General features: G+C 41.0%; 1 protein-coding gene across 1 annotated transcript in view; it reads right to left on the minus strand.

Annotated features, from left to right (window-relative positions):
* LOC117523840 (bcl-2-like protein 11) overlaps window positions 1–14,679 on the minus strand; it is a 77,960-nt gene extending 63,281 nt beyond the window's left edge. Inside the window, 1 exon segment of the mRNA XM_034185455.1 lies at window positions 14,624–14,679. Coding sequence (XP_034041346.1) covers window positions 14,624–14,679 — 56 coding nt within the window.
* Window positions 14,680–23,160: the final 8,481 nt, after the last annotated feature.

A 23,160-nucleotide genomic window follows, 5' to 3' on the forward strand; every position in this document is an offset into this window, starting at 1 on the left:
CAAAGGCTACGAAACTGTTAGAATTGGTTCACATTGATTTAGCCGGTCCCATGCAAACAACGAGCATAGGAGGACACAAATACGCACAGTCTTTTACAGATGGCTACTCAGGTACCATGTTTGTGTATTTTCTAAAGTCAAAAAATTATGCTGTGCAAGCCACCGAAAGATACTTAGCAGACATAGCACCTTACGGAGAGGTCAAATGTATTCGCTCAGATAACGGCACTGAGTTTACAGGCCGAGACTTCCGGGCACTGTTAACCCAGAATAGGATTAGACATGAGACGTCTGCACCCTATTCACCCCACCAAAGTGGCACAGCAGAAAGAGGCCGGCGAACCCTCTACAGCATGGGCAGATGCTTATTGTTAGATAGCAAGTTACCAAATAAGCTATGGAACTATGCTGTGCAGACAGCAGCCTATATGAGAAACAGGTGCTACAGCAGGCGCACCAAGAAAACGCCATATGAATTGTTCATAGGCAAAGTACCAAACATATCCAAACTGCAGAGATTTGGATCAGTGTGTTATACCTACAAGCAAGAAAAAGGGAAGTTAGACTCTAGGTGTGAACGAGGTATTTTTGTTGGCTACGATAAAAACAGCCCAGCTTACCTAGTGTACAGTCCAGAGACAGAGTCCAGAAACACAGGTTAGTGAAGTTCACAACCAAAACAGTCAATGAAAAGGGAACACAAACATCTGAGACATGCATAGAACATGATGATGAGGGCGTACATCCCAAGGTCAATAACAGTGAAGAAAATGTTGATGACAAAATGCAAAGTGCACCAGGTCAGGATATGCAGAGTGGTGTTTCTGGCACTTTATCCGAACAGACTGAGAACACACAGCCGGATACAGTCACTGAGACTGTAAACAGAAGGAACCCACAAAGAATTTAAAGGAAACCAGCTTACCTACAGGACTTTGAGACTGAGGATACAGTGGACAAACTACAAACATGCATGGACTCTTGTTATAGAGCAGTATGTGACATTCCTCAAACTTACCAAGATGCCATAGCATCAACCAAATCAAGGTAGTGGAAAAATGCCGTGAACGAGGAGATGCAATCACTGGAGGAAAACGAGACTTTCAGCCTCACCCCGTTGCCACCAGGCAAACAGGCAGTGGGGGGCAGACGGGTTTACGCACTAAAGAGTGACATAGATGGATCAGATAAATATAAAGCAAGATTCGTAGCAAAAGGCTACAGTCAAAAACCAGGAATCGACTATGAGGAGACATTCTCACCCACGGCTGACATGACAAGTGTGAGAGTGATCATGCAAAAGGCAGCACAAGAAGATTTAATCCTACACCAGCTGGACGTTAAAACAGCCTATTTGCATGCGCCAATTGACTGTGAGCTCTATATGGAGCAACCAGAGGGCTATGAGAAAAAGTCAGAAACCAGTGAAAAGCTAGTATACAAATAGCAAAAGTCTCTCTATGGTCTAAAACAGTCAGGCAGAAATTGGAATGCTATGTTACATACATATCTGACTGAGAATGGTTTTGCACAGAATCCTGCAGATCACTGTGTGTATACAAAGGAAAAACATAACGAAAAGGTGATATTGCTTGTATGGGTTGATGATCTTATCATTGCAGCTAGCAACAAGAGTGTACTCAACAGTGTAAAGATGATGCTCACTGAAAAGTTTAAAATGAAAGATCTTGGAAAATTGAAGTATTTCCTGGGAATAGAGTTTGACCAAACAGATGGTCAAGTTAAAATGTCACAGAAGAAATATGTAACCAAAATATTGGAAAGATTTGGAATGCAGGATTGCAGGTCCAGAGAGACCCCATGTGAGCCAAAACTAGAATACACTGAAGATGCTGAAAAGATGAAAGAGCCAACAAAGTACAGAGAGGCAGTGGGAAGTTTAATTTATTTCTCCACATGCACAAGACCAGATATCACTTTTGTGGTCAGTAAACAATCCCAGCACTTTGCTGAACCTTCAGAAGAACACTGGAACACAGTTAAACATGTTGCCTTATCTACGTGTGAGGCAGAATACATATCCTTAGTGTCAGCTATACAGGAATGTATGTACTTAGAGCAACTTCTTGAGAGCATGGACAAATATCAATATGCACAAACAAAGGTGTATGAAGACAATCAGGGTACCCCAGCATTGACTAAAAACCCAGTAAACAGGCAGAGATGCAAGCATATTGACATTAAGTACCATTTCATAAGAGAAACTGTAAAACAGTGGGAGGGTAGTTTTGGAGTACTGTCCTACTGAACAAATGATTGCTGATGTTATGACAAAGCCAGCCACCAAGCTAAAACGTAAGAAATTTGCTCAGGATTTGTTTGGCACTTAAATGTGCAGAGTGTTTTTGTTCACATGAAAAACAAAAGGGGGGGGGGGGGGGGGGGGGACCATATTATTATGTTTTGTACTTTATTTTCAGGTAACCCAGAGAACTAAGAGCGAGTGTGGGTGTTAAGTGTACACATACACGACACTGTTCTAATGTGTTTTATGAGAGTTACGGTACGTACAGGACACTGACGTCACCACGCTCACAATGAGCGCCAGTTGTTACCTTTTTGCTGTTGGGCTCCGTGAAGAGACTGCGTGGCCATCCGTCGCCATCCACACCAGTTTGTGACGCATTGTTATATATATAAATAAATATGCCAAAAGGCTAAAGATAATCCGAGTATGTTCTGCTTATCCTCTGTACACTGCAGAGGACTGCGCACTCACACCCTAACATCAACTAACATTGAACCCAACAGCAGAATTAAAATTTGGCTGTTTCGTCACTCTATGTGATGTTTGCATGGATTGTGCATGGACAATTTTTTACCCGAGAGCCGAGGCCAACATACAGCCAACGGGTATTGTGACGACCTGGTATCCATCCGTCTGTCTGTGTTCAGCAAACGTCCAGTGCTATTACTGCCACAGTCTTCAAATTCACAGGGAGCATTCTTGGGACACAAACGTGGGCAAGTTCAGAGATGGCTAACCTTGACATATTTTAAGAGGTATTTTAAGAGGTTAAAAAGTCACATTCTGTTTGAATCTGTTCTGTTTTGTTTTGAGTGGCGGGGGATGACAGCCAATCAGAGCAGAGCTGCACCATGACAGTGGCTGGTCTCTTCAAAACCGCTTTATTTTGTGTTTATATGCATGTCTCTCATATATTATGTAAACGATAGCGAGAAAGAAACACTTCTAAACCTGAAAACACCATTTTTGGAACCTAATAACACCTCTGAACTTATTTTGCGGACGTTAGCATGGTGATGTCACAGACTGGTATTTAGCTGCAAACTCTGTTTCATTTGTGTATAAATATATCCTCTTTGTCACATATTATGTAAAAGATAGCAAGAACTAAACACTTCTAAAACTGAAAATGCCGTTTTTGGACCTAATAACACCTCTGAACTTATTTTGCAGATGTTAGCATGGTGGCGTCACAGACTGGTAGCTAGCTGCAAACTCTGTTTCATTTGTATGTAAATATATCCTCTTTGTCAAATATTATGTAAAAGATAGCAAAAAATAACACATCTAAAACTGAAAACGTCGTTTTTGGAGCCTATAATAACACCTCTGAACTTATTTTGCAGATGTTAGCATGGTGGCGTCACAGACTGGTAGCTAGCTGCAAACTCTGTTTTGTTTGTGTGTAAATATATCCTCTTTGTCACATATTATGTAAAAGATAGCAAGAAGTAACACTTATAAAACTGAAAACGCCATTTTTGGAACCTAATAACACCTCTGAACTTATTTTGTGGACGTTAGCATGGTGACGTCACAGACTGGTAGCTAGCTGCAAACTCTGTTTCATTTGTGTGTAAATATATCCTCTTTGTCACATATTATGTAAAAGATAGCAAGAACTAAACACTTCTAAAACTGAAAACGCTGTTTTTGGAACCTAATAACACCTCTGAACTTATTTTGCAGACGTTAGCATGGTGGCGTCACAGACTGGTAGCTAGCTGCAAACTGTTTCATTTGTATGTAAATATATCCTCTTTGTCACATATTATGTAAAAGATAGCAAAAAAGAACACATCTAAAACTCAAAACGTCGTTTTTGGAGCCTATAATAACACCTCTGAACTTATTTTGTGGATGTTAGCATAGTGATGTCACAGACTGGTAGCTAGCTGCAAACTCTGTTTCGTTTGTGTGTAAATATATACTTTTTGTTATTTATTATGCAAAAGATAGTGAGAAGTAACACTTCTAAAACTGAAAACTCTCTTTTTGTAACCTGATAACACCTCTGAACTTATTTTGTGGATGTTAGCATGGTGACATCACAGACTGGTAGCTAGCTGCAAACTCTGTTTCATTTGTGTGTAAATATATCCTCTTTGTCACATATTATGTAAAAGATAGCAAGAACTAAACACTTATAAAACTGAAAACACCGTTTTTGGAACCTAATAACACCTCTGAACTTATTTTGTGGATGTTAGCATGGTGACATCACAGACTGGTAGCTAGCTGCAAATTCTGTTTCGTTTGTGTGTAAATATATACTTTTTGTTATTTATTATGCAAAAGATAGTGAGAAGTAAACACTTCTAAAACTGAAAATGCTCTTTTTGTAACCTGATAACACATTTTGCGGCATTAGCGTGCACGCTAACTTCTTCTAACTCAAAGCTAAGTTCCTATGGAGTTAAATTTGTCTCATTAATACTAGCAAATGCACAGAGAGTGATCTACAAATATTCCTTGATGTGCATAACTTCTGCTTTTGTCAAAAGCTCATGTACATGCACACGCAAAGCCTCCTGCAGAAAAAGTAAATATTGTTTTTGATTGATTGATTAATAGAGGGGCTTTTACTGAACATGTAAAAATTGTATGTAAGATAACAGGATCTTAATAATTAAACAACTGCAAATTCTAAAGGTTCATATGGCGGAGGGTATTTTAGCATTGCGTTATATTTTTAATTGTAACTAGAAGTTAAGTAGAAATAACAGTTTGCAAAAGAAGGTACCCATATCAGGTGTCACGGTTTGCCAATCCATGTCCAGTTCATGTATTTGGTTGCACAAGTGTGTTGAAATGTAACACTTACTGGAGATCTTTTTCGATATGCTGTAACAGTGTAAAGCTCGTAAAGTACAAATGTAGATGAGTAGGTAAGTGAGTTCCACCCAGCTAGATTGTGTAAACGATAACTCAAGAACAGCAAATGCTGTCGTCTTGTAACTCACTGAATTACAAGTGCACACAATGAGGATGAAGTTACTAGAGGTGGTTAACTCTGATGCACCAGATCAAACAAAAATGCAATTTTGTCTTGCATATGTAATAAACCATAGACATGTCTGTCACCTGCTGGAAGGTTAGCAGATCCTGGATGGATCTTGGACAGTAAGAAATAACCCTGGTTGAACTGCCACCTGCTGGACACTGGGAACACTGTGTGCTCATTAGTGCTGTCCACTTACCAGTGCCCACCTTCATGTAGTGACATCTCACGAGATAAGGTAGCAACCGCAGGGAGCAACTTGATTCTCACCACATAAGCAAATATGTGATGAAATATACAACAGAATAGGAAATTCAAACTCGAAATTGCAACAGGGATAGAATGTGACGATACCAGAACTTGTTATTGGTCCTGGAAAATTGCGATGACAAAGTCAAAACACTGTTACGGAACATTTTCAAACATTTGCAATACGTATTGGAGCATTGTTCCGGAGTCCATATGTAGCAGCTGCACTCTGGGTTGTGTTGTTATGACTCCGCCCATTCGCAAACTCACCATCTCTGGCATAGGAGTCGGACTCTCTAACCAGAAGGCTAAGACCCAGGGCTCTGGCCTTGTGACCAGAGAATCCTTTTTAGCTGTTGGGAGTGAGGTTTACTAACTACATATTCACAGCGACACCTGCTGGCCTCCCTTACACATATCAAAAGGAAGACTGTTTCTGTTGATTTGAACCATCTGGTGTTCAAATATCACACAACACAGATGAATGAACTGGGATTGTAGTGGTTTAGAACAACACTGAGGGAAGTGTAAAAAATACATAAAAGTATAATTAACTTGTGGGCTCCATGTTCATGCTCCTTTGTAGTTCTGCATTAATGATAATGAAAATGAACTGATTGTACGCATTAACTTTGCTGGTCACAGCAACAAAAAAATCAAGTTTGTCTGCCACCTGCTGGATCATTCAGGAATGTGCATCTATATCAAATTATATGGCTTTCATAATTAAAGGCTACACTTCGTGCTGTGACAGTGTAGTCCCCCCCGCCACATGCCCTATGATTGCTGGGATAGGTACCAGCGTCCCCCCCCCCAACCCTTAATTGAAGCAAGCAGTAGAAGATGAGTGACTGAGTGAGTGAATTCATGCTTGTGTACGTGCACTTGCACATGCTGTTGCTTATTCACATCAAATGGAGCAAAATCCCATAAGTATCCTGAAAGTATGGTACGGGTCGGATTGGTTAAGTCTGGCTTGGTTTGTGTTTCCACCACTAGCAAAACCCTTTTGTTTGGCTGGTGGAACAAGTAAATATTGACGAGCACATCACTGAGCATGCGTATGCTGTTGTGAGACCTCTCCCCTCCGCACAGAGGACAGAGTAATTTATTTTTTCAATTTATTTTAATTTTTGTGTTAGCAGATCATGGGATTTATTTTCATCACGTGCAGAATACTGAAGAGCTGACTGATGGCTGTGATAAATGCTAATGTGAATGAATGAGGCGCTGTGACTCTTTCAACTTTTAAAATAAGTTAATCGTCTTGTGGCACAAAGCACTGGCATTCTCTGGTCCAGGCTGAGACACACACAAAACACAGAGGGACTTCTTTAAAAATGCTACATTTCTTCAGTCATTACAAGGACGAAAGTATTTTCAGATGTAATTTTCCAAAATCAGGAGGCTTTATGTGGATACGTTTTTGTCAGGCTGTGATGATGAATCCAACTGAAATGAACAGGTGAGATTAAGACTTTATATTTACGCCGCGTGTAAATGGTTTCAATATTTGAAACAGTCCGTTTGTATGAGGACTGCAGCTTTCAGCCAATCAATGGACAGCATTAATGGACATATTGTTGGGAAAGTGTAGGGACACGGACCCACAACAGGGGGCGTAAATGAACCGGACAATGGATGAGCCAAAGAATAACAATTTACTGTTGTAAATGTGCACAACAGAATACAGACGGAAACAGAATTTAAATTACAGTCAATTACACGAAGGGGGCGTGTGGGCAGGCTCGAGGATAGGAGAGCACCATTCAGAGAAGAGCCGGGCCCCACACGATTTCCACCGCCACCGGATCTGGAAACACACAGGAGACGCCAAGTCCTGATCTCCCCAGGTGGCCACCGTCTCCAGCTGTCGGATCGGTACTGCTGGCAGGAAGCAAAAACAGTTTATGGTGGGTGTGTGCACACCCAGCAAAACAGTCAGCAAACAGTTCTTTCCCACTTGGAGGAAACACCTCCACCTCCAACTCTTAATCACAGTCACGCAGGAACAATAACGTGCAGCGCCTGTATGACTACTTATCCGAGGAGCGAAGAGCGTCGTCTCCTCCCAGCTTCCAGCTGCTGACCAGTCAACAGGAACGCCTGCAAATGTTCAGAATGATTGTACGGCACAAAACTACAGCTGATTGTTTACCTTCCAGGTAGACTGATATCTCGGCAGTGAGGTGGAGATGCTGCCCGGCTTTTGTGGTGATGGCTGATGAGTGACAGCTGGCAGGGGTGATGAGTGACAGCTGTCACTCCCGGTTGGTTCTGCAATGCGGCAGTGCCCTCTCGTGCCCGAAGCCCGCACTTCGGGCAGGGCGCCCTCTGGTGGTGGTGGGCGAGCAGTACCTCCTCTTCAGCGGCCCACACAACACATATTTCGACTTATGAGTAAATTACAAGAAACGTGTGTCAGCAATCGCATTACTTACCTAAAACTTATGGTCCGCGTATGCGGGACGTATTAGACATACGCTGGCATACGGCATTAATATTGCGCATGCCCAAAGATTTTCGACGTCCGTGCCGTATTACGACGTATATCAGCGTGCTTCAACGTGCTCTCTTAACTTATAAAAACTTTCCCATAACATATTAGACATTCGCCAGCGTATGCCAGCATTTTTAATACGGTCAGCATATGCTGGCTAAATCGTGAATGTGCAACAGGGCTGTAGGTTTGATTTTGATTTACTATATTGTTGAGTAAAACCTCACAAAACCAGCTCCTAAACAATACACCAGCTTCTAAATCAACCCAAAGTGAGCGATCATCATTTTTAAATTTCATAGCTTTTTAGCATCTTCACATTCACAAAGGTTTGGTAGGTCTGCCTTCATTAGAAATGTACCAAACACTTATTTATGGAGTGAAACATGCATTTCTATGATACAACTATACATTTTTTAAGTATAAGTATTTAAGTATATCTTTTAAGTCCTACTTAGCATACAGTGTATCCAAAGAGTATTCTCAGCTTTACTTTTTTGAAATTTTTGCAAATTTATAAAAATGAAACACCTAATAAGTCACACGTACCGAAGTATTCACAACCTTTGTTCAGTGCTTTGTGATGCACATTTGGTCGTAATTACAGCCTCAAGTCTTGAATATGATGCTACAAGCTTGGTGTACCTATCTTTGGACAGTTTTGTTCATTCCTGTTTGCAGCACTTCTCAAGCTCCATCAGGTTGGATGTGGAGGGTCGGTGCACAGCCATTTTCAGATCTCTCCAGAGATGTTCAATCGGATTTAGGTCTGGGCTCTGGCTGGGCCACTCAAAGACATTCAGCTCTGACACAGTGACCATCAGGTTCTTAGTCATCTCCCTGACTAAGGCCTTCTCCCCCAATTGTTCAGTTGAGATGGGCGTCCAGCTCTAGGAAGAGTCCTGTGGATCTGAACTTCTGTAAGCTGTAGAAACATTTCAAGGATCATCAGTGGAAACAGGCGGACACACCTGAGTTCAATTTTGAGCTTCATGATAAAGGCTGTGAATACTTATGTACATGTGATTTTTTTGTTTGTTTGTTTGTTTTGTTTTTTACATAAATTTGCCAAAATTAAAAAAAAAACTTGTTTCACATTGTCATTATGGGGTACTGTGTGTAGAATGTTGAGAAAAAAATGTATTTCATCCATTTTGGAATAAGGCTGTAACATAAAATGTAGAAAAGTGAAGCGCTGTGAATACTTTCTGGAGGCACCGCATAGTGTAACTAATGTATAATCATATAATTATATCTTATATAAATACATCATGTTATATAAGTATATTAGTTTTATATAGTGTAACTAATGCTATGTAAGTACATTGTACAAGTGCACCATATTTTCCAGTGTATAAGTTGCACCTGTAAGTAAATGCCTCTTGAAGAGGAAAAGACATATATAAGTCGCTCTGGAGTATAAGTCACACCCATTTCTGTATTATGAGCTCTTTAATTTGTGATTTTTGTGCTTTGTTGTAGTGTTCTTTTTTATTGTGTGCATTATTTTATTATTTTAGTTTATTTTGTTTCTTGCTTTGATTCCTGTGAAAGTCCTAATATAAATAGTTATTATAATTACTATTATTAGGAACAAACTTATGATTTTTCAGTATATAAGTCACACCAAAGTATAAATTGCAGGGCCTCCCAAACAAGTTAAAAACAGCAACAACAACAACAAAAAAAATCACTTATAGTCAGAAAAATTAAAGCTTTGGTGTTCACTTTTTTGGTCAAACAGACATATTGATTATTGGAGCCAGAAGCTGTTGAAACACTGAATCCTGAGTTTTACGGCATCATTGAGCAGCGTGAAGAGAATTTAAGCATAGCTGCAGATGACTCACTGCCATTAAACCCAACACAGTGTGAAGAGCTGCAGACTGGAGCACTAAAGCAATATTTGTTAACGGTGAACAAACAAACTGATGGCCAGCAGTCATCTGTGTGCTGATGAGTACATGATTGAAGGAACATTCCATGTGAGACGTTATATACAATGTTGGTCCACTTACCCAACATTAATTTAAAAAGCCATCACTTGACCCAGCTATCTTAGCTAATTATAGGCCAATATCCAACCTTCCTTTTCTCTCAAAAATTCTTGAAAGGGTAGTTGTAAAACAGCTAACTGATCATCTGCAGAGGAATGGTCTATTTGAGTTTCAGTCAGGTTTCAGAATTCATCATAGTACAGAAACAGCATTAGTGAAGGTTACAAATGATCTTCTTATGGCCTCAGACAGTGGACTCATCTCTGTGCTTGTCCTGTTAGACCTCAGTGCTGCTTAATTAAAATTTTTAAATTAAAGGCACTGCGCTGCGGTGGTTTGAATCATATTTATCTAATAGATTACAATTTGTTCAAAAATGGGGAGTCTTCTTCACAGACTAAGGTTAATTATGGAGTTCCACAAGGTTCTGTGCTAGGACCAATTTTATTCACTTTATACATGCTTCCCTTAGGCAGTATTATTAGAAAGCATTGCTTAAATTTTCAATTTTCGCAGATGATACCCAGCTTTATCTATCCATGAAGCCAGAGGACACACACCAATTAGTTAAACTGCAGGAATGTCTTACAGACATAAAGACATGGATGACCTCTCTAATTTCCTGCTTTTAAATTCAGATAAAACTGAAGTTATTGTACTTGGCCGCATAAATCGTAGAAACATGGTGTCTAATCAGATCCTTACTCTGGATGGCATTACCCTGACCTCCAGTAATACTGTGAGAAATCTTGGAGTCATTTTTGATCAGGATATGTCCTTCAATGCACATATTAAGCAAATATGTAGAACTGCTTTTTTACATTTGCGCAATATCTCTAAAATTAGAAAGGTCTTGTCTCAGAGTGATGCTGAAACACTAATTCATGCATTTATTTCCTCTAGGCTGGACTATTGTAATTCATTATTATCAGGATGTCCTAAAAGTTCCCTGAAAAGCCTTCAGTTAATTCAAAATGCTGCAGCTAGAGTACTGACGGGGACTAGAAGGAGAGAGCATATCTCACCCATATTGGCCTCTCTTCATTGGCTTCCTGTTAATTCTAGAATAGAATTTAAAATTCTTCTTCTTACTTATAAGGTTTTGAATAATCAGGTCCCATATTATTTTAGGAACCTCTTAGTACCATATCACCCCAATAGAGCTCTTCGCTCTCAGACTGCAGGCTTACTTGTAGTTCCTAGGGTTTTTAAGAGTAGAATGGGAGGCAGAGCATTCAGCTTTCAGGCTCCTCTCCTGTGGAACCAGCTCCCAATTCAGATCAGGGAGACAGACACCCTCTCTACTTTTAAGATTAGGCTTAAAACTTTCCTTTTTGCTAAAGCTTATAGTTAGGGCTGGATCAGGTGACCCAGAACCATCCCTTAGTTATGCTGCTATAGACTTAGACTGCTGGGGGGTTCCCATGATGCACTAAGTGTTTCTTTCTCTTTTTGCTCTGTATGCACCACTCTGCATTTAATCATTAGTGATTGATCTCTGCTCCCCTCCACAGCATGTCTTTTTCCTGGTTCTCTCCCTCAGCCCCAACCAGTCCCAGCAGAAGACTGCCCCTCCCTGAGCCTGGTTCTGCTGGAGGTTTCTTCCTGTTAAAAGGGAGTTTTTCCTTCCCACTGTCGCCAAGTGCTTGCTCACAGGGGGTCGTTTTGAGCATTTCACCATTTCAGAAGGTTGTGGCTTTGCATTAAGCATCCTAAAATTCCTACAATTCTGACTCTTTATTTAAAAATTCTCTTGGTATACCATCAGCCTAGGCCTGAAACAGCTTGTTTTAGACTTCTGTGACTTATATCACAGAAGTCCACAGCTGAAATCCTGCCTGCCTTTGAGACATAACCATTGAGTGGGACTGTGACAGAGATTTTCACTCTCGGAAAGGAAAGGGGGCATTGTCAGAAGCTGCTGTTTTAGAACTACAGGTACAGAAACTGGTTGCTTCTTTGGCAGTATGTATGCAACAGATCTTGATGCACAGTTGCAATTTTCTGCCTAGATCTCATTTATTTGACAGGGTATTTATCATATTGGCCTGAATGAAAGAGTTTTTATCCCCTTGGACCCTGACCATAAGGCAAGAGCCCTGAGTTTTAGGCTTTTGGTTAGAGAGTCCGCCTCCCATGCTGGAGAATGTGAGTTTGCATCCAAAGGGGAGCAAGTGGGGGGAGTCAAAAAAACACAACACAGTACTAGCCGATGCACTGGCACCATGACCTGGATAGATGGTAATGAGGTTTGGGGGAGGGGGGGTAGTATGATGGAGGCCAGCAGGAGTCACTGTGCATGTGGCAGTCAATAGACCTCGCTCACCCGACAGCCAAAGGATATTGTGCTCGCTCGCGCCAGAGCCCGGGTTTTAGCGGACTGGTCAGAGCATCTGACTCCCATGCCCATCCCAAGGGAAGACAGTGGGAGGAGTCAAACACAGTGCAGAAGTAAGAGAGAATACAAGCCACTATACAACCAGCCTGACAATGTAAATGGGGCAGAAAAGCTCAGAGTACAGAGGGAGCGCTACTTCATTCGCTACACAGGATGCAATCAAGCAACTAAATCAGGGCATAGAAGATACAGTGCATCTGGAAAGTATTCACAGTGCTTCACTTTTTCTACATTTTGTTATGTTACAGCCTTATTCCAAAATGGATGAAATTCAATTTTTTTTCCTGAAGATTTTACACACGGGGGAGAAGGGCCTTAGTCGAGATGACCAAGAACCAGAACCAGATGGTCATTCTGTCAGAGCTCCAGCATTCCTCTGTGGAGGGAAGAGAACCTTCCTGAAGGACAACCATCTCTACAGCAATCCACCAATCAGGCCTATATGGCAGAGTGGCCAGACGGAAGCCACTCCTTAGTAAAAGGCACATGGCAGCCCACCTAGAGGTTGACAAAAGGCAACCTCAAACCTGACAAAGATTGAACTCTTTGGTGTGAATGCCAGGCATCATGTTTGGAGGAAACCAGGCACCATCCCTACAGTGAAGCATGGTGAAGGCAACATCATGCTGTGGGGATGTTTTTCAGCAGCAGGAACTGGGAGACTAGTCAGGATTGAGGGAAAGATGAATGCAGCAATGTACAGATGAAAACCTGCTCCAGAGCGCTCTTGACTTCAGACTTTTGACAGTTCATCTTTCAGCAGGACCATGAACCTAAGCTCACAGCCAAGATATCAAAGGAGTGGCTTCAGGACAACTCTGTGAATGTCCTTGAGTGACCCAGCCAGAGCAAAGACCTGAATCTGATTGAACATCTCTGGAGAGATCTGAAAATGGCTGTGCACCGACGCTCCCCATCCAACCTGATGGAGCTTGAGAGGTGCTGCAAAGAGGAATGGACAAAACTGCCCACAGATAGGTGCACCAAGCTTGTGGCATCATATTCAAGAAGACTTGAGGCTGTAATTGCTGCCAAAGGTGCATCAACAAGTATTGAGCAAAGGCTGTGAATACTTACGTACATGTGATCTCTTAGTTTTTATTTTTAATAAATTTGCTTTAAAAAATACCTTTTTTCATTTTATCATTATGGGGTGTTGTGAGTAGAATTTTGAGGCAAAAAGCTGTAACATACACAAAATGTGGAAAAAGTGAAGCGCTGTGAATACTTTCTGGATGCACCGTAGTTGTTTGTTGTTATATTAATGTATGAAATTCCATTCAGAGAACCTTTAATACGTCTTTTTCTTAACGCTGCATCGCCTTGGTGTTCTTGGGTGTTTGTGGCTATAAAATTTTTAATATTGAGTTTTGAAGCATGTGTGTCTAATCCGGCTGTTTAACACTGAACTCGTGCGCCTGCTTTAAATTTACAGCCAGTGTGTGTGTGTGTGTGTGTGTGTGTGTTGGCTTCATTGCAGAACACTGACATTGCTGTGGAAGTCAATGAGGCGTTCAAATTGAGTGAGTCAGACTGCACAACAAACAGTGTGAACCTGCTGGTTCACCACAGTGGGCAGACTGCATGCTGTGAATGGATAATATGATTAGTTGGCCTTTTGTTTTTGGTTATAACTCTGTTTTATTTGTTCGTCTGATTAAAAAAGTCAGTGATCAGGGATAAAAAATAAAAAAAAAAGGAATTTGACATACAGTATAAACAAATACTGTTCATATGGACACAGTGAACATTTGTTTTCATAAAGTTCACTAAATGTGTGAGTGCAAAAAGGACCGCAATCAAATTACTGTGTAAATTCTAACACCAGCTGTAAATCAGTCGCTACTTTATTTAACAAGATAAAGATATTCAAGTGAGAATGAAATGATAGAAAGAGCCACAATTATGGTTCAAGCTTTACTGACACCTACTGGTGAAATGCTGCTATTGTGTGTTGCTGTAGCTGCACCAATGGTTCTCAAACTGTGGGAGTGGGTCCCAGTGGAGGGGCAGAGGCATTGTAGAGCTGTTGTGAACAACAGGAATAAAATGCATCATTTTCTATTTTTTTTTTAAATTTATTATTCAGATTTAATTTAAAACAAACTGTACAGATGCTGCATGACTCAGATTTGGAAGATCTTGCTGTGCACTTGCAAAACAGGAGCAGTCAAATGAAAAATAAAAATAATAATAATGAGGCACTCACCTTTGGCCAAAGTCCACCAGATTTCCATGAAGACTTTGCGTGAGCAGGAGATCCATGTTTGTTCTGTTCAAACTCCAGATAAGAGCAGGTGAGATAATGTTTATATTAAAAAAGAAATAAACAAAAAGAAAGAAAGAGTAAAGCTGACCCAGCATGCACACGGTGTCTGCAAGAGTGTTGGGGGTCACTTAGAGAAAACAGAAAATCTTATTGCATGCACACGACATATATTTCATTTGTGTGCATGAAAAATACTTAAATAATTTGGCCACTGGAAAAAGTGAGGTGGATCACATCATGATGTTGATGCACAAACAAAATCTCTTCTGTGCTCTATGTATTGGTGTTTGTTATTATCCATATAGATACCCAGTAATCATGTCCCTCACACAGGGTGCTATTTTATATATCAAGACTTGGTGTGCAGTTGGCACTTTGGTGCTATGCAGACGCTTATCGTGTCTACACAAAATAATCACATGTGGGAAATAATTGTATCTTTTGTGCACACTAGATTTTTTTTTGTGCTCAAATCTGGATGCAAATCTTTGCAGATTTATTTCTCTCTCACAACGAAGCTTTGTATCAGCCACAGACAGTGGACAGTGTGTGTGTGTGTGTGTTCTGTGATTTGCGGTTATTTAGATGTATGTTTCTACTTTTACATTGAGCAGGCACAAGCACATCGTACCACCCTGTACCAAGTGGCCAGCTTTGCTGAAATGTTATTATTATAAATATTACATTTTTAGAAATATTTGTACACATTAAAATATACAGTGAAGAAACATTTTATTTTTTCAAAAAATGTTAGAAAATCTTATCAGAGATTGATCAAAATGAAATAATTAAATTGGAGGATAATGGAAAACATTTAGGAACCACATTGTAATAATATCGCAGTAATTATTTTTTTTTGCATAGTTAAATTTACACTGCAGTGAGTGCATATGGTTCCACTCAAACTAGTGTTCAGTAAACTCCCTCATAGTGTTAAATCAACTCCATTACAGTCAAAATGAGCGCTATTGGAGTTGATCAACTTTATTTCATGCAGTGATCGAGTTAATGTTGAATGGAACCATGTGCTGTGAACATTCATTAAAAAAAAAGATTTAATATTAAAAAATATGCATAAGATGATGGATCATCGTTTTATTCACACATATGTCCAGAATGGAATATTAAGAGCATTTGTGTCTTTCACCCAAAGTGTGAAAGGGGCTGTTGAGTGCTAATGGGAGCCAATCAGTTCCCAAGCAGTGAATCACGACCCCCCGGCCCCCATCAGACAATAAGGACCACCTGGACCAATAGAGTGTGTCTGTAATAATATTGACTGGTTGTAATGTGAGAGGTCAGGACACAATAGCACTGTGACTCTGAAGACCTAACACCACGCCACCAAAGGTCACAGCTATGTGTCACACACACACGAACACAGAAACACACACCGACCGACGCGCTTCAGTGTCAAAACGTCCAGTCGGCAAGACTGGACGTTTTCTTATGCCTGGGTGATATTTTATTAATGGCTGTTTTTACAATATTAGCAGGTGATTTTGAGCAAATGAACACAAATGATTTGATTCTAGTCATAATACCAAAAATGAAAGAAAAACACCACATGCATCAAAAACAAGCTTTATTCTACCAAGTTCCTCATGTTCCCTGACAGTTTCTCACCACATAACTTCCTTGGTCCTGGACAGCAACAACCCAGGCAGGAAACCGGTCCGTCTTCACCTTCAGGTGGAGTGTGGGTGCACCCCTTGGTCTTCTCCAGGGACTGTTGTTCTTAACACTCCAGGACATATGTGCTGGCTCCAGAGCTGCCCCTGGACAAATTGGGACCCTAAGCTAAGTTTGTTATGAGCCCTCCTCCACCGTATATACACACTGACAGCGTGACCCTTCAAAAAAGTCAGTGCATGATGAAATGTCGTTCCTCGTCATTTATTCGCTCATGGAGATGGTGCCACTTCCAGGTCTTCACACCTCAGAGATCACAGCTATGACAACATGGAGTCTTCCAAACTCCTTCAACAGCAGTAGATGATGGTCATCTTTGCTGAGATATAGGATGTTCTCCAAGGCACCCTACCATCTACCCCATGCTACCCTCCTCTAAAAGTACCATGACCATGTACCTCATACTACCCCACACCCGCTTCAAAGTACACTACTTTGTAAGTCATTCTACCCTACACCCTCTCTTAGTTACTGTAACATATTCCTTTTATACCCTAACCCTATCTTTTACCCTATACTACCATAGAAAGGGAGTACACTACCCACTCTACCTCCAAACCTCCTCTGGACTCAATACCCAAGCCTACTCTACCTTATACCCCCTTAAATGACACTCGACCAGCTTGTCATACCCTAACCTACCCGACATCCTCTCTTAGTTATCCTACCATATCTCTACCTCTAACCCTGCCCTTGACGCAATACCCTAACCCACTCTACCTTATAACCCCTTAAATGACACTCTGCCTGTTATGTGCCGACGCGGGTTGAGGAGCGGACCTGCGTCTGACTGAACCCAGCGCTAAATAACCAGAAAGCTGTTGTGTGGGCTGCTGAAGAGGAGGTACTGCTGGCCCACCACCACCAGAGGGCTTGGAGTGCGGGCTCCAAGCAGGAGAGGGCGCCAGACCCAGAAGAAGTGACAGCTGTCACTCATCCTCTGCACCAGCTGTCACTCGTTCATCTTCACCACCATAAAAGCCGGACTGCAACTCCACCTCCCCGCCGAGAAATCGACTACCATTACCAAGGTAATTTCTCTGCTGAATTTAGACTGTGACTTACGTCTGATCTGTTTGCAGCCGTTGTCCTGTGGTGCCCTTTCAGCTGGGTTGGCGGTCAGTGAGAGAAGCGACGTCTTCGCCTCTCACTCCATCCAGATAAGTGGTAACAGGAGCTGCTAGTGTGTTCCTAGTTTGGAGGTGGAGGTGCTCCCTCCTAACTGTGTTCGGACTGAGAATTACTGAGTGTGCGGACTCACACTCACTCACTCATATTTCTGCTTTCTGCCAGCAGTACCAGGGTCGACAGCCGAAGACAGAGGCCACCTGGGGACTCGGGACTTGGCGGCTCCGGTGTTCTTCAGACCGTTGGTGGTGGAAGCCGTGTGGGACGCGGCTTCTCTCTCGTCGGGGGTCTTCTATCTTCGAGCCTGCCCACACGTCACCTGGTGTTACACTGACTGTGCAAATTACTGTACGTTTCGTTGTGTATTATCACAACATTAAATTGTTACCTTTTTGGCTTATTCATTGTCCGTTCATTTGCGCCCCCTGTTGAGGGTCCGTGCTACGACACCTTCCCAACAAAAGCGGTTCCAAAAAACAAAACAACTTTATTTTCCCCCTCTTGTGCAATACTCAGTGTACAACGTAAAAGTGCGTTTGTCTGGCGGAGTGAAGGACGGCGCGCTCTCCAGCGCCCAAAGGGATCAAAGCCCGGCGCTTCTGGACTCACATTCACCGCCAAACACCCCCCAGGTGGACACGACAAACTGACTCTGTGAAGGATAGAAGAGGTGAGGTAAGTCAACAGCTACAACTAATATCCCTCAGAGGCACACACTATCAGCAACACATTCAGATCTGAATTTAAGCTTTATGTAAATGAGCAGCTTCTCACAACAGGTGGAGGATCATCAGTCCGCACGCCACGGCCGTGAGAAGCGAGCTGCACAATTCTCATCAATGTTCAAATATACTGCGTAACAAAATATACTGCGTAACAAAATATCAAATTACTATTAACAATCAATCACCTCTGATGTGTGCTGACAGCATGTGTCCGTCACCCGTCCTCCTTCACAGGCACGATGTGTCAAACCCAGGCGCGGTCCTCAGCGTCTCACAAACGAACGTCACAAGGTCGAGTTCCCGGCAATTCTGCTTGAATCACTCATGGCTTAAATGCAGAACGCCATCTCATTATCTGCTTCAGCTGAAAGTCTTTAAGTTTGCACGTGAGCATCATCCACAGGTGCTGCAAATCATAGTGATGAGGGTGAAGGACTCTTCTGCCAGCACCTTCTCCACAGACAAAAACCAGTTTGCATACCACCTGGAGAGCAAAGAAAAGAAAAGAACACCAAAATGTCCAGCCAACCCCCCCCAACACACAACACTGCCAGCTTGTCATAACCTAACCTACCCAATATCCTCTCTTAGTTATCCTACTGTATCTCTACCTGTAACCCTGACCTTGATGCAATACCCTAACCCACTCTACCTTATACCCCCTTAAATGACACTCTGCCAGCTTGTCATAACCTAACCTACCCAATATCCTCTCTTAGTTATCCTACTGTATCTCTACCTCTAATCCTGCCCTTGACGCAATACCCTAACCCACTCTACCTTATACCCCATTAAATGACACTCTACCAGCTTGTCATACCCTGACACCATATCTGCCATCTGCCTCCTGCGTCTGCTCTCTACACCCCCTTACTCTACCCTGTACTTCTTAACTAACCATTGTTCACCATGAAAATATGAGCACAACACCTCAAAGTTAGACCACAATTCAGAAACCATTTCCTTTAAAGTTTCTCCTACAGCTAGAGAGAAGTTGTTTCTACTGACATTGTTATCTTTATCTTGTGACTCAGGCTAACAAATAATAACAATAAAAAGTCTAGAAGCTGCACTGTAGACATTCATATCTGTCCTACGGTAGTAATGGATCTCCAAAAATGGAGAGAAGGGTGGCTTAAAAGTTGGGTTTGTATAGTGAAGCAACACATAGGACAGCCTGCTGTAGTGTTGAAGGGATTATTGTTCATGTTGTCAAAGCAGTAGAATTAAAACACACTGTGGAACATGGCTGGGACAGATTCCACCTATACCCGTGACCCTTAATTGGAATAAGTGGGTATCAAGGACGAATAAATATTAGGTGGAATCCAACAGTTTTTATTCTTGTATTCTTTTCTGGCTTTGTCTTTTTATTGTATTTTTAAATTATTCATTCAGTTTTTTTCAGTTTTTTTTTTATGTTGTGTGAAGCGCTTTGAGACGATCTCATCGTGAATTGGCGCTATATAAATTAATAAATTTGAATTTGAACAGTTGGTATAAAGTGCTTAAAACCAAACAGCTATGATGTGTGGCTGACTGATGATGCCACAAAACCGTCGGACTTGTCAAGATTGTTCACGGCACAGTTTTACCACATTTGTTTCCTGACTCGTTGTGCGGCAAGCCGTCGCTCTAAAGTGGTGAGGTGACACAAAGCTTGTTTAAACACACAACATGTTGTCTTTTGTAATAAATCTAAACCTGTTGAAAGCCATATCAATTCGTTTTTATTTGTCTCATATTTATTTTGACTATCACAGCTCCAGTTATTTATGCCCACCTGGGGCACCACTGAGTGACAGCCACTGACGTGAGCGTGCACGTGCATGTGTGTGTGTGTGTATGTGTAATTTGCTTGTTCCAGTGGTGTGACAGTACAGTTGTTCTCACTCTGCTGTGATCAAACAGCAACAGATGCTCCTCTGCTAATGAAACAGTGTCCTGTAGCACCGTTGTGTTCGGGCAGGAATCCATTTATTTGACTGTTAATCCTTCTGGCACGGCCACAATGAGCTGGCATCAACCAGAGAGTCTGATTATTCAGACCACCAGATTCAAGCTTCTCTACTATGGAAACCACCTGGACAACTGAGAGCCTACACAGAAACTTTTCTTCGTTTAGTTTGGAACTCTAGTGGCCACTTTGGAACAGTTTGAAGGTTGTATTAGTGCACAACACCCAAAGAATAAAACTCTGCAATCATGGATTCTGGATGAAATAAAACCATGAAACAATGTCTGCAACAATCACGAACAGATTGTGTTGATTATTTTTGCAAAATTTATGTACAAAAAGGAAATTGCCCATATGGGCAAGAGAAAAAACTGTAAGTTGTTTTTTTGTTTGTTTGTTTTTTGCCTGTCAGGCGATCTTATTTTCACCAAACGTTAGTTCTTTAATGAACAAACAGTTGAGACTTTGCCACACATTTGAGCAGCTTTTGCCGCCGTCTAGCAGACGATGTGAGCATTTCAGGGCTTCTGTTTGACCATTCCTACTTGAACCCCAAAATTTAGGAAAAATGCATTTCTAAATGTCAGAAATGCATGAGTTTTGGCAGGAAGAGCTTTGACCTCACAAAATTAACATACACACTGAATTTGAGAGTTTTACAATTCTTGAGTTTTTGGACGCATAGGATTTTTGCCATATGGATGGACGGAAGGACTGAGGGAAGGACAGCAGTTTCTCTAGACAAGAGCAACTTACAGCTGTGACAAATGCAACTGTAAGTCTCACGTTAAACACACTTACATCTCAGTGAGATGATGTGTTTGGTTTTCATCAGTTTTTATTAAAGACTAGCGCATTACCTGTGGGGATTCACAGGGTCGTAGATTGGGTAGTGTTTATAAATAGGAAGCTGACATTTTTCAAGGGTGGTAATAAATTATGCAAAGTTTCTATAATGATTTGGAATGGTGTGCGAGCCCAGAATATAATTATCACCATCCATTGTTCACTCTTATTAGCTAATATCTGGAGTTTCTCCAAAAATATTAGTCCTATAAATGTTACATTTTGGCGGTGTTCATCCTTGACCCAAAATACATAAGCACACCAAACGGCAAACGTCAGCTCTCTCCAGTTTCTCCATGTTTGATGGTACACACATGCACGCACACATGCATAAACGTATACAGATGCCACTTTGCTTTTAATGTATAGATGATTTACCGCCCCCTGCTGGAATGGTATGTGAGTCCAGAAAGTAATTATCAATGTCCATTGTTCACTATTGGTAGCTAATATCTGTAGTTTCTCCAAAAACATTAGTCCAATCAACTTTCCGTTTTCGTATCGTTAATCCTTGACCCAAAATACATAAACATACCAAATGTCAGCTCTCCGCACGCACACACAGAGGCCACTTGGCTTTTAATATATAGATATTGCCAAACAATTGCATCATTTATTCACTTACTCGACCAAACGGACACGTGCAAAAGTTCAAATTGAGGACGTGTGCTGTGGAAAAGAAACACGGCGAGTTGTTTCGGGTGGTGATTGGAAAAGAAAAGCGTGCGGTTGGCGAATTAGAACAACAGCTTGGTGTGAACACAGAGGAAATGGAAAAAGAGAGCAGGCTGCTCTAATAGATGTTCTTAACCATTTGTGTTTGTCTTAAAGCTACCTGAGGTCAAAGCAACGAGTGGAAAAATACAGAAGCAACATTTCTGTCATCTAACAACATGTGAAACAAGAGTCCTCAGATTATATTTTGTGGTTTAAGGTGGAAAAAAAATCCATTAAAAGTAATTCTGTAATATTGGTAGGCAGAACTTTTTTAACCTCAAAGTACTATGCGCCCAAAAAAGGGGCCCTTCTAACTGGGACAAATGTTTCAAAATATTTAATAGCACACCAGAGCAGACTGTGTTTTATTTATTGAATCAACATTTGATGGTTTCAGTTTCGTCAAACACAACCTTAAACTGTCCAGCACATCAAATATGATGTAACTAGGAAATAAGACAGTGGGCATGAAGACACTAAGGGCAAGCTGACATTTTACCCCAGGACCTTGAACTTTACCCAGTTATTGATCCCTGGCTGAACTTGTTGGGGCAATTCTGGAATCCACCTAAGTGTGTGCCACCTTTGGTACAAATCAGGTGGAAAATGAAATTCCTTGCCAAAATAAATTAAGAGCACCCCTCAGTCACATACCAAGTTCAATAGAAATCAGAAGAAGGCTCTGTGAGGAGAAGGTCAACAAACAGACCGGTGGGCATGACCTTGGCCCCAAATGAATTCATCTCCATATGCAGTGGGACAGAAAAAATATCACTAAAATCGGAAAATATCACTTTTGTTGTTGTTGTTGTTTGTAAAGGCAACAAATTTTGCACAACATTGTTTGATATACATAATGAAAAACAATGACATCATCTCAAGCTCAATTATTTAGTCATTTATTTAATTAATTAATGTAATTGTGGTTGAAATTGATTTTTTTCTACATGATCTTAAATGCTGAATTCATTCCAACCACAATTGCATTTCGTTTTTGTTATTATTATTATTATTATTATTATTTTAATTGAGCTTGACACAGTAGCCTATATACAGATACTGTGAGTGCTGTGCAGATTTTTTCCAGTGGAAACTGGTGTTCATCAGGGATCTGTTCTGGCTCCTACACTGTTCAGCAGTTGCATGGACTGCACTAAAAAAAACTGACTTATTGGATTGGATTTCCATCTAAAATTATATATGTAGTCCCAGCTAAATTAAATTACATTGTCTTGCTTGAATATGCTTTATTTGAGTTGGGGCTACATATATTTATTAGAAGGAAATCCTGCACTTAATTGAATTGAGTTCATCCAATGAGCCTTTTTTTTTTTTTTTTTTTTTTTTTTTTTGAGTGTGGGTGTTGGGTAAGGTTGTGAAAACCAGTTACTTGGGTGCTTTTGTTGACAAGG

The sequence above is a fragment of the Thalassophryne amazonica genome, chromosome 13 (assembly GCF_902500255.1).
Source record: "Thalassophryne amazonica chromosome 13, fThaAma1.1, whole genome shotgun sequence".
Classification (NCBI taxonomy): Eukaryota; Metazoa; Chordata; class Actinopteri; order Batrachoidiformes; family Batrachoididae; genus Thalassophryne; species Thalassophryne amazonica.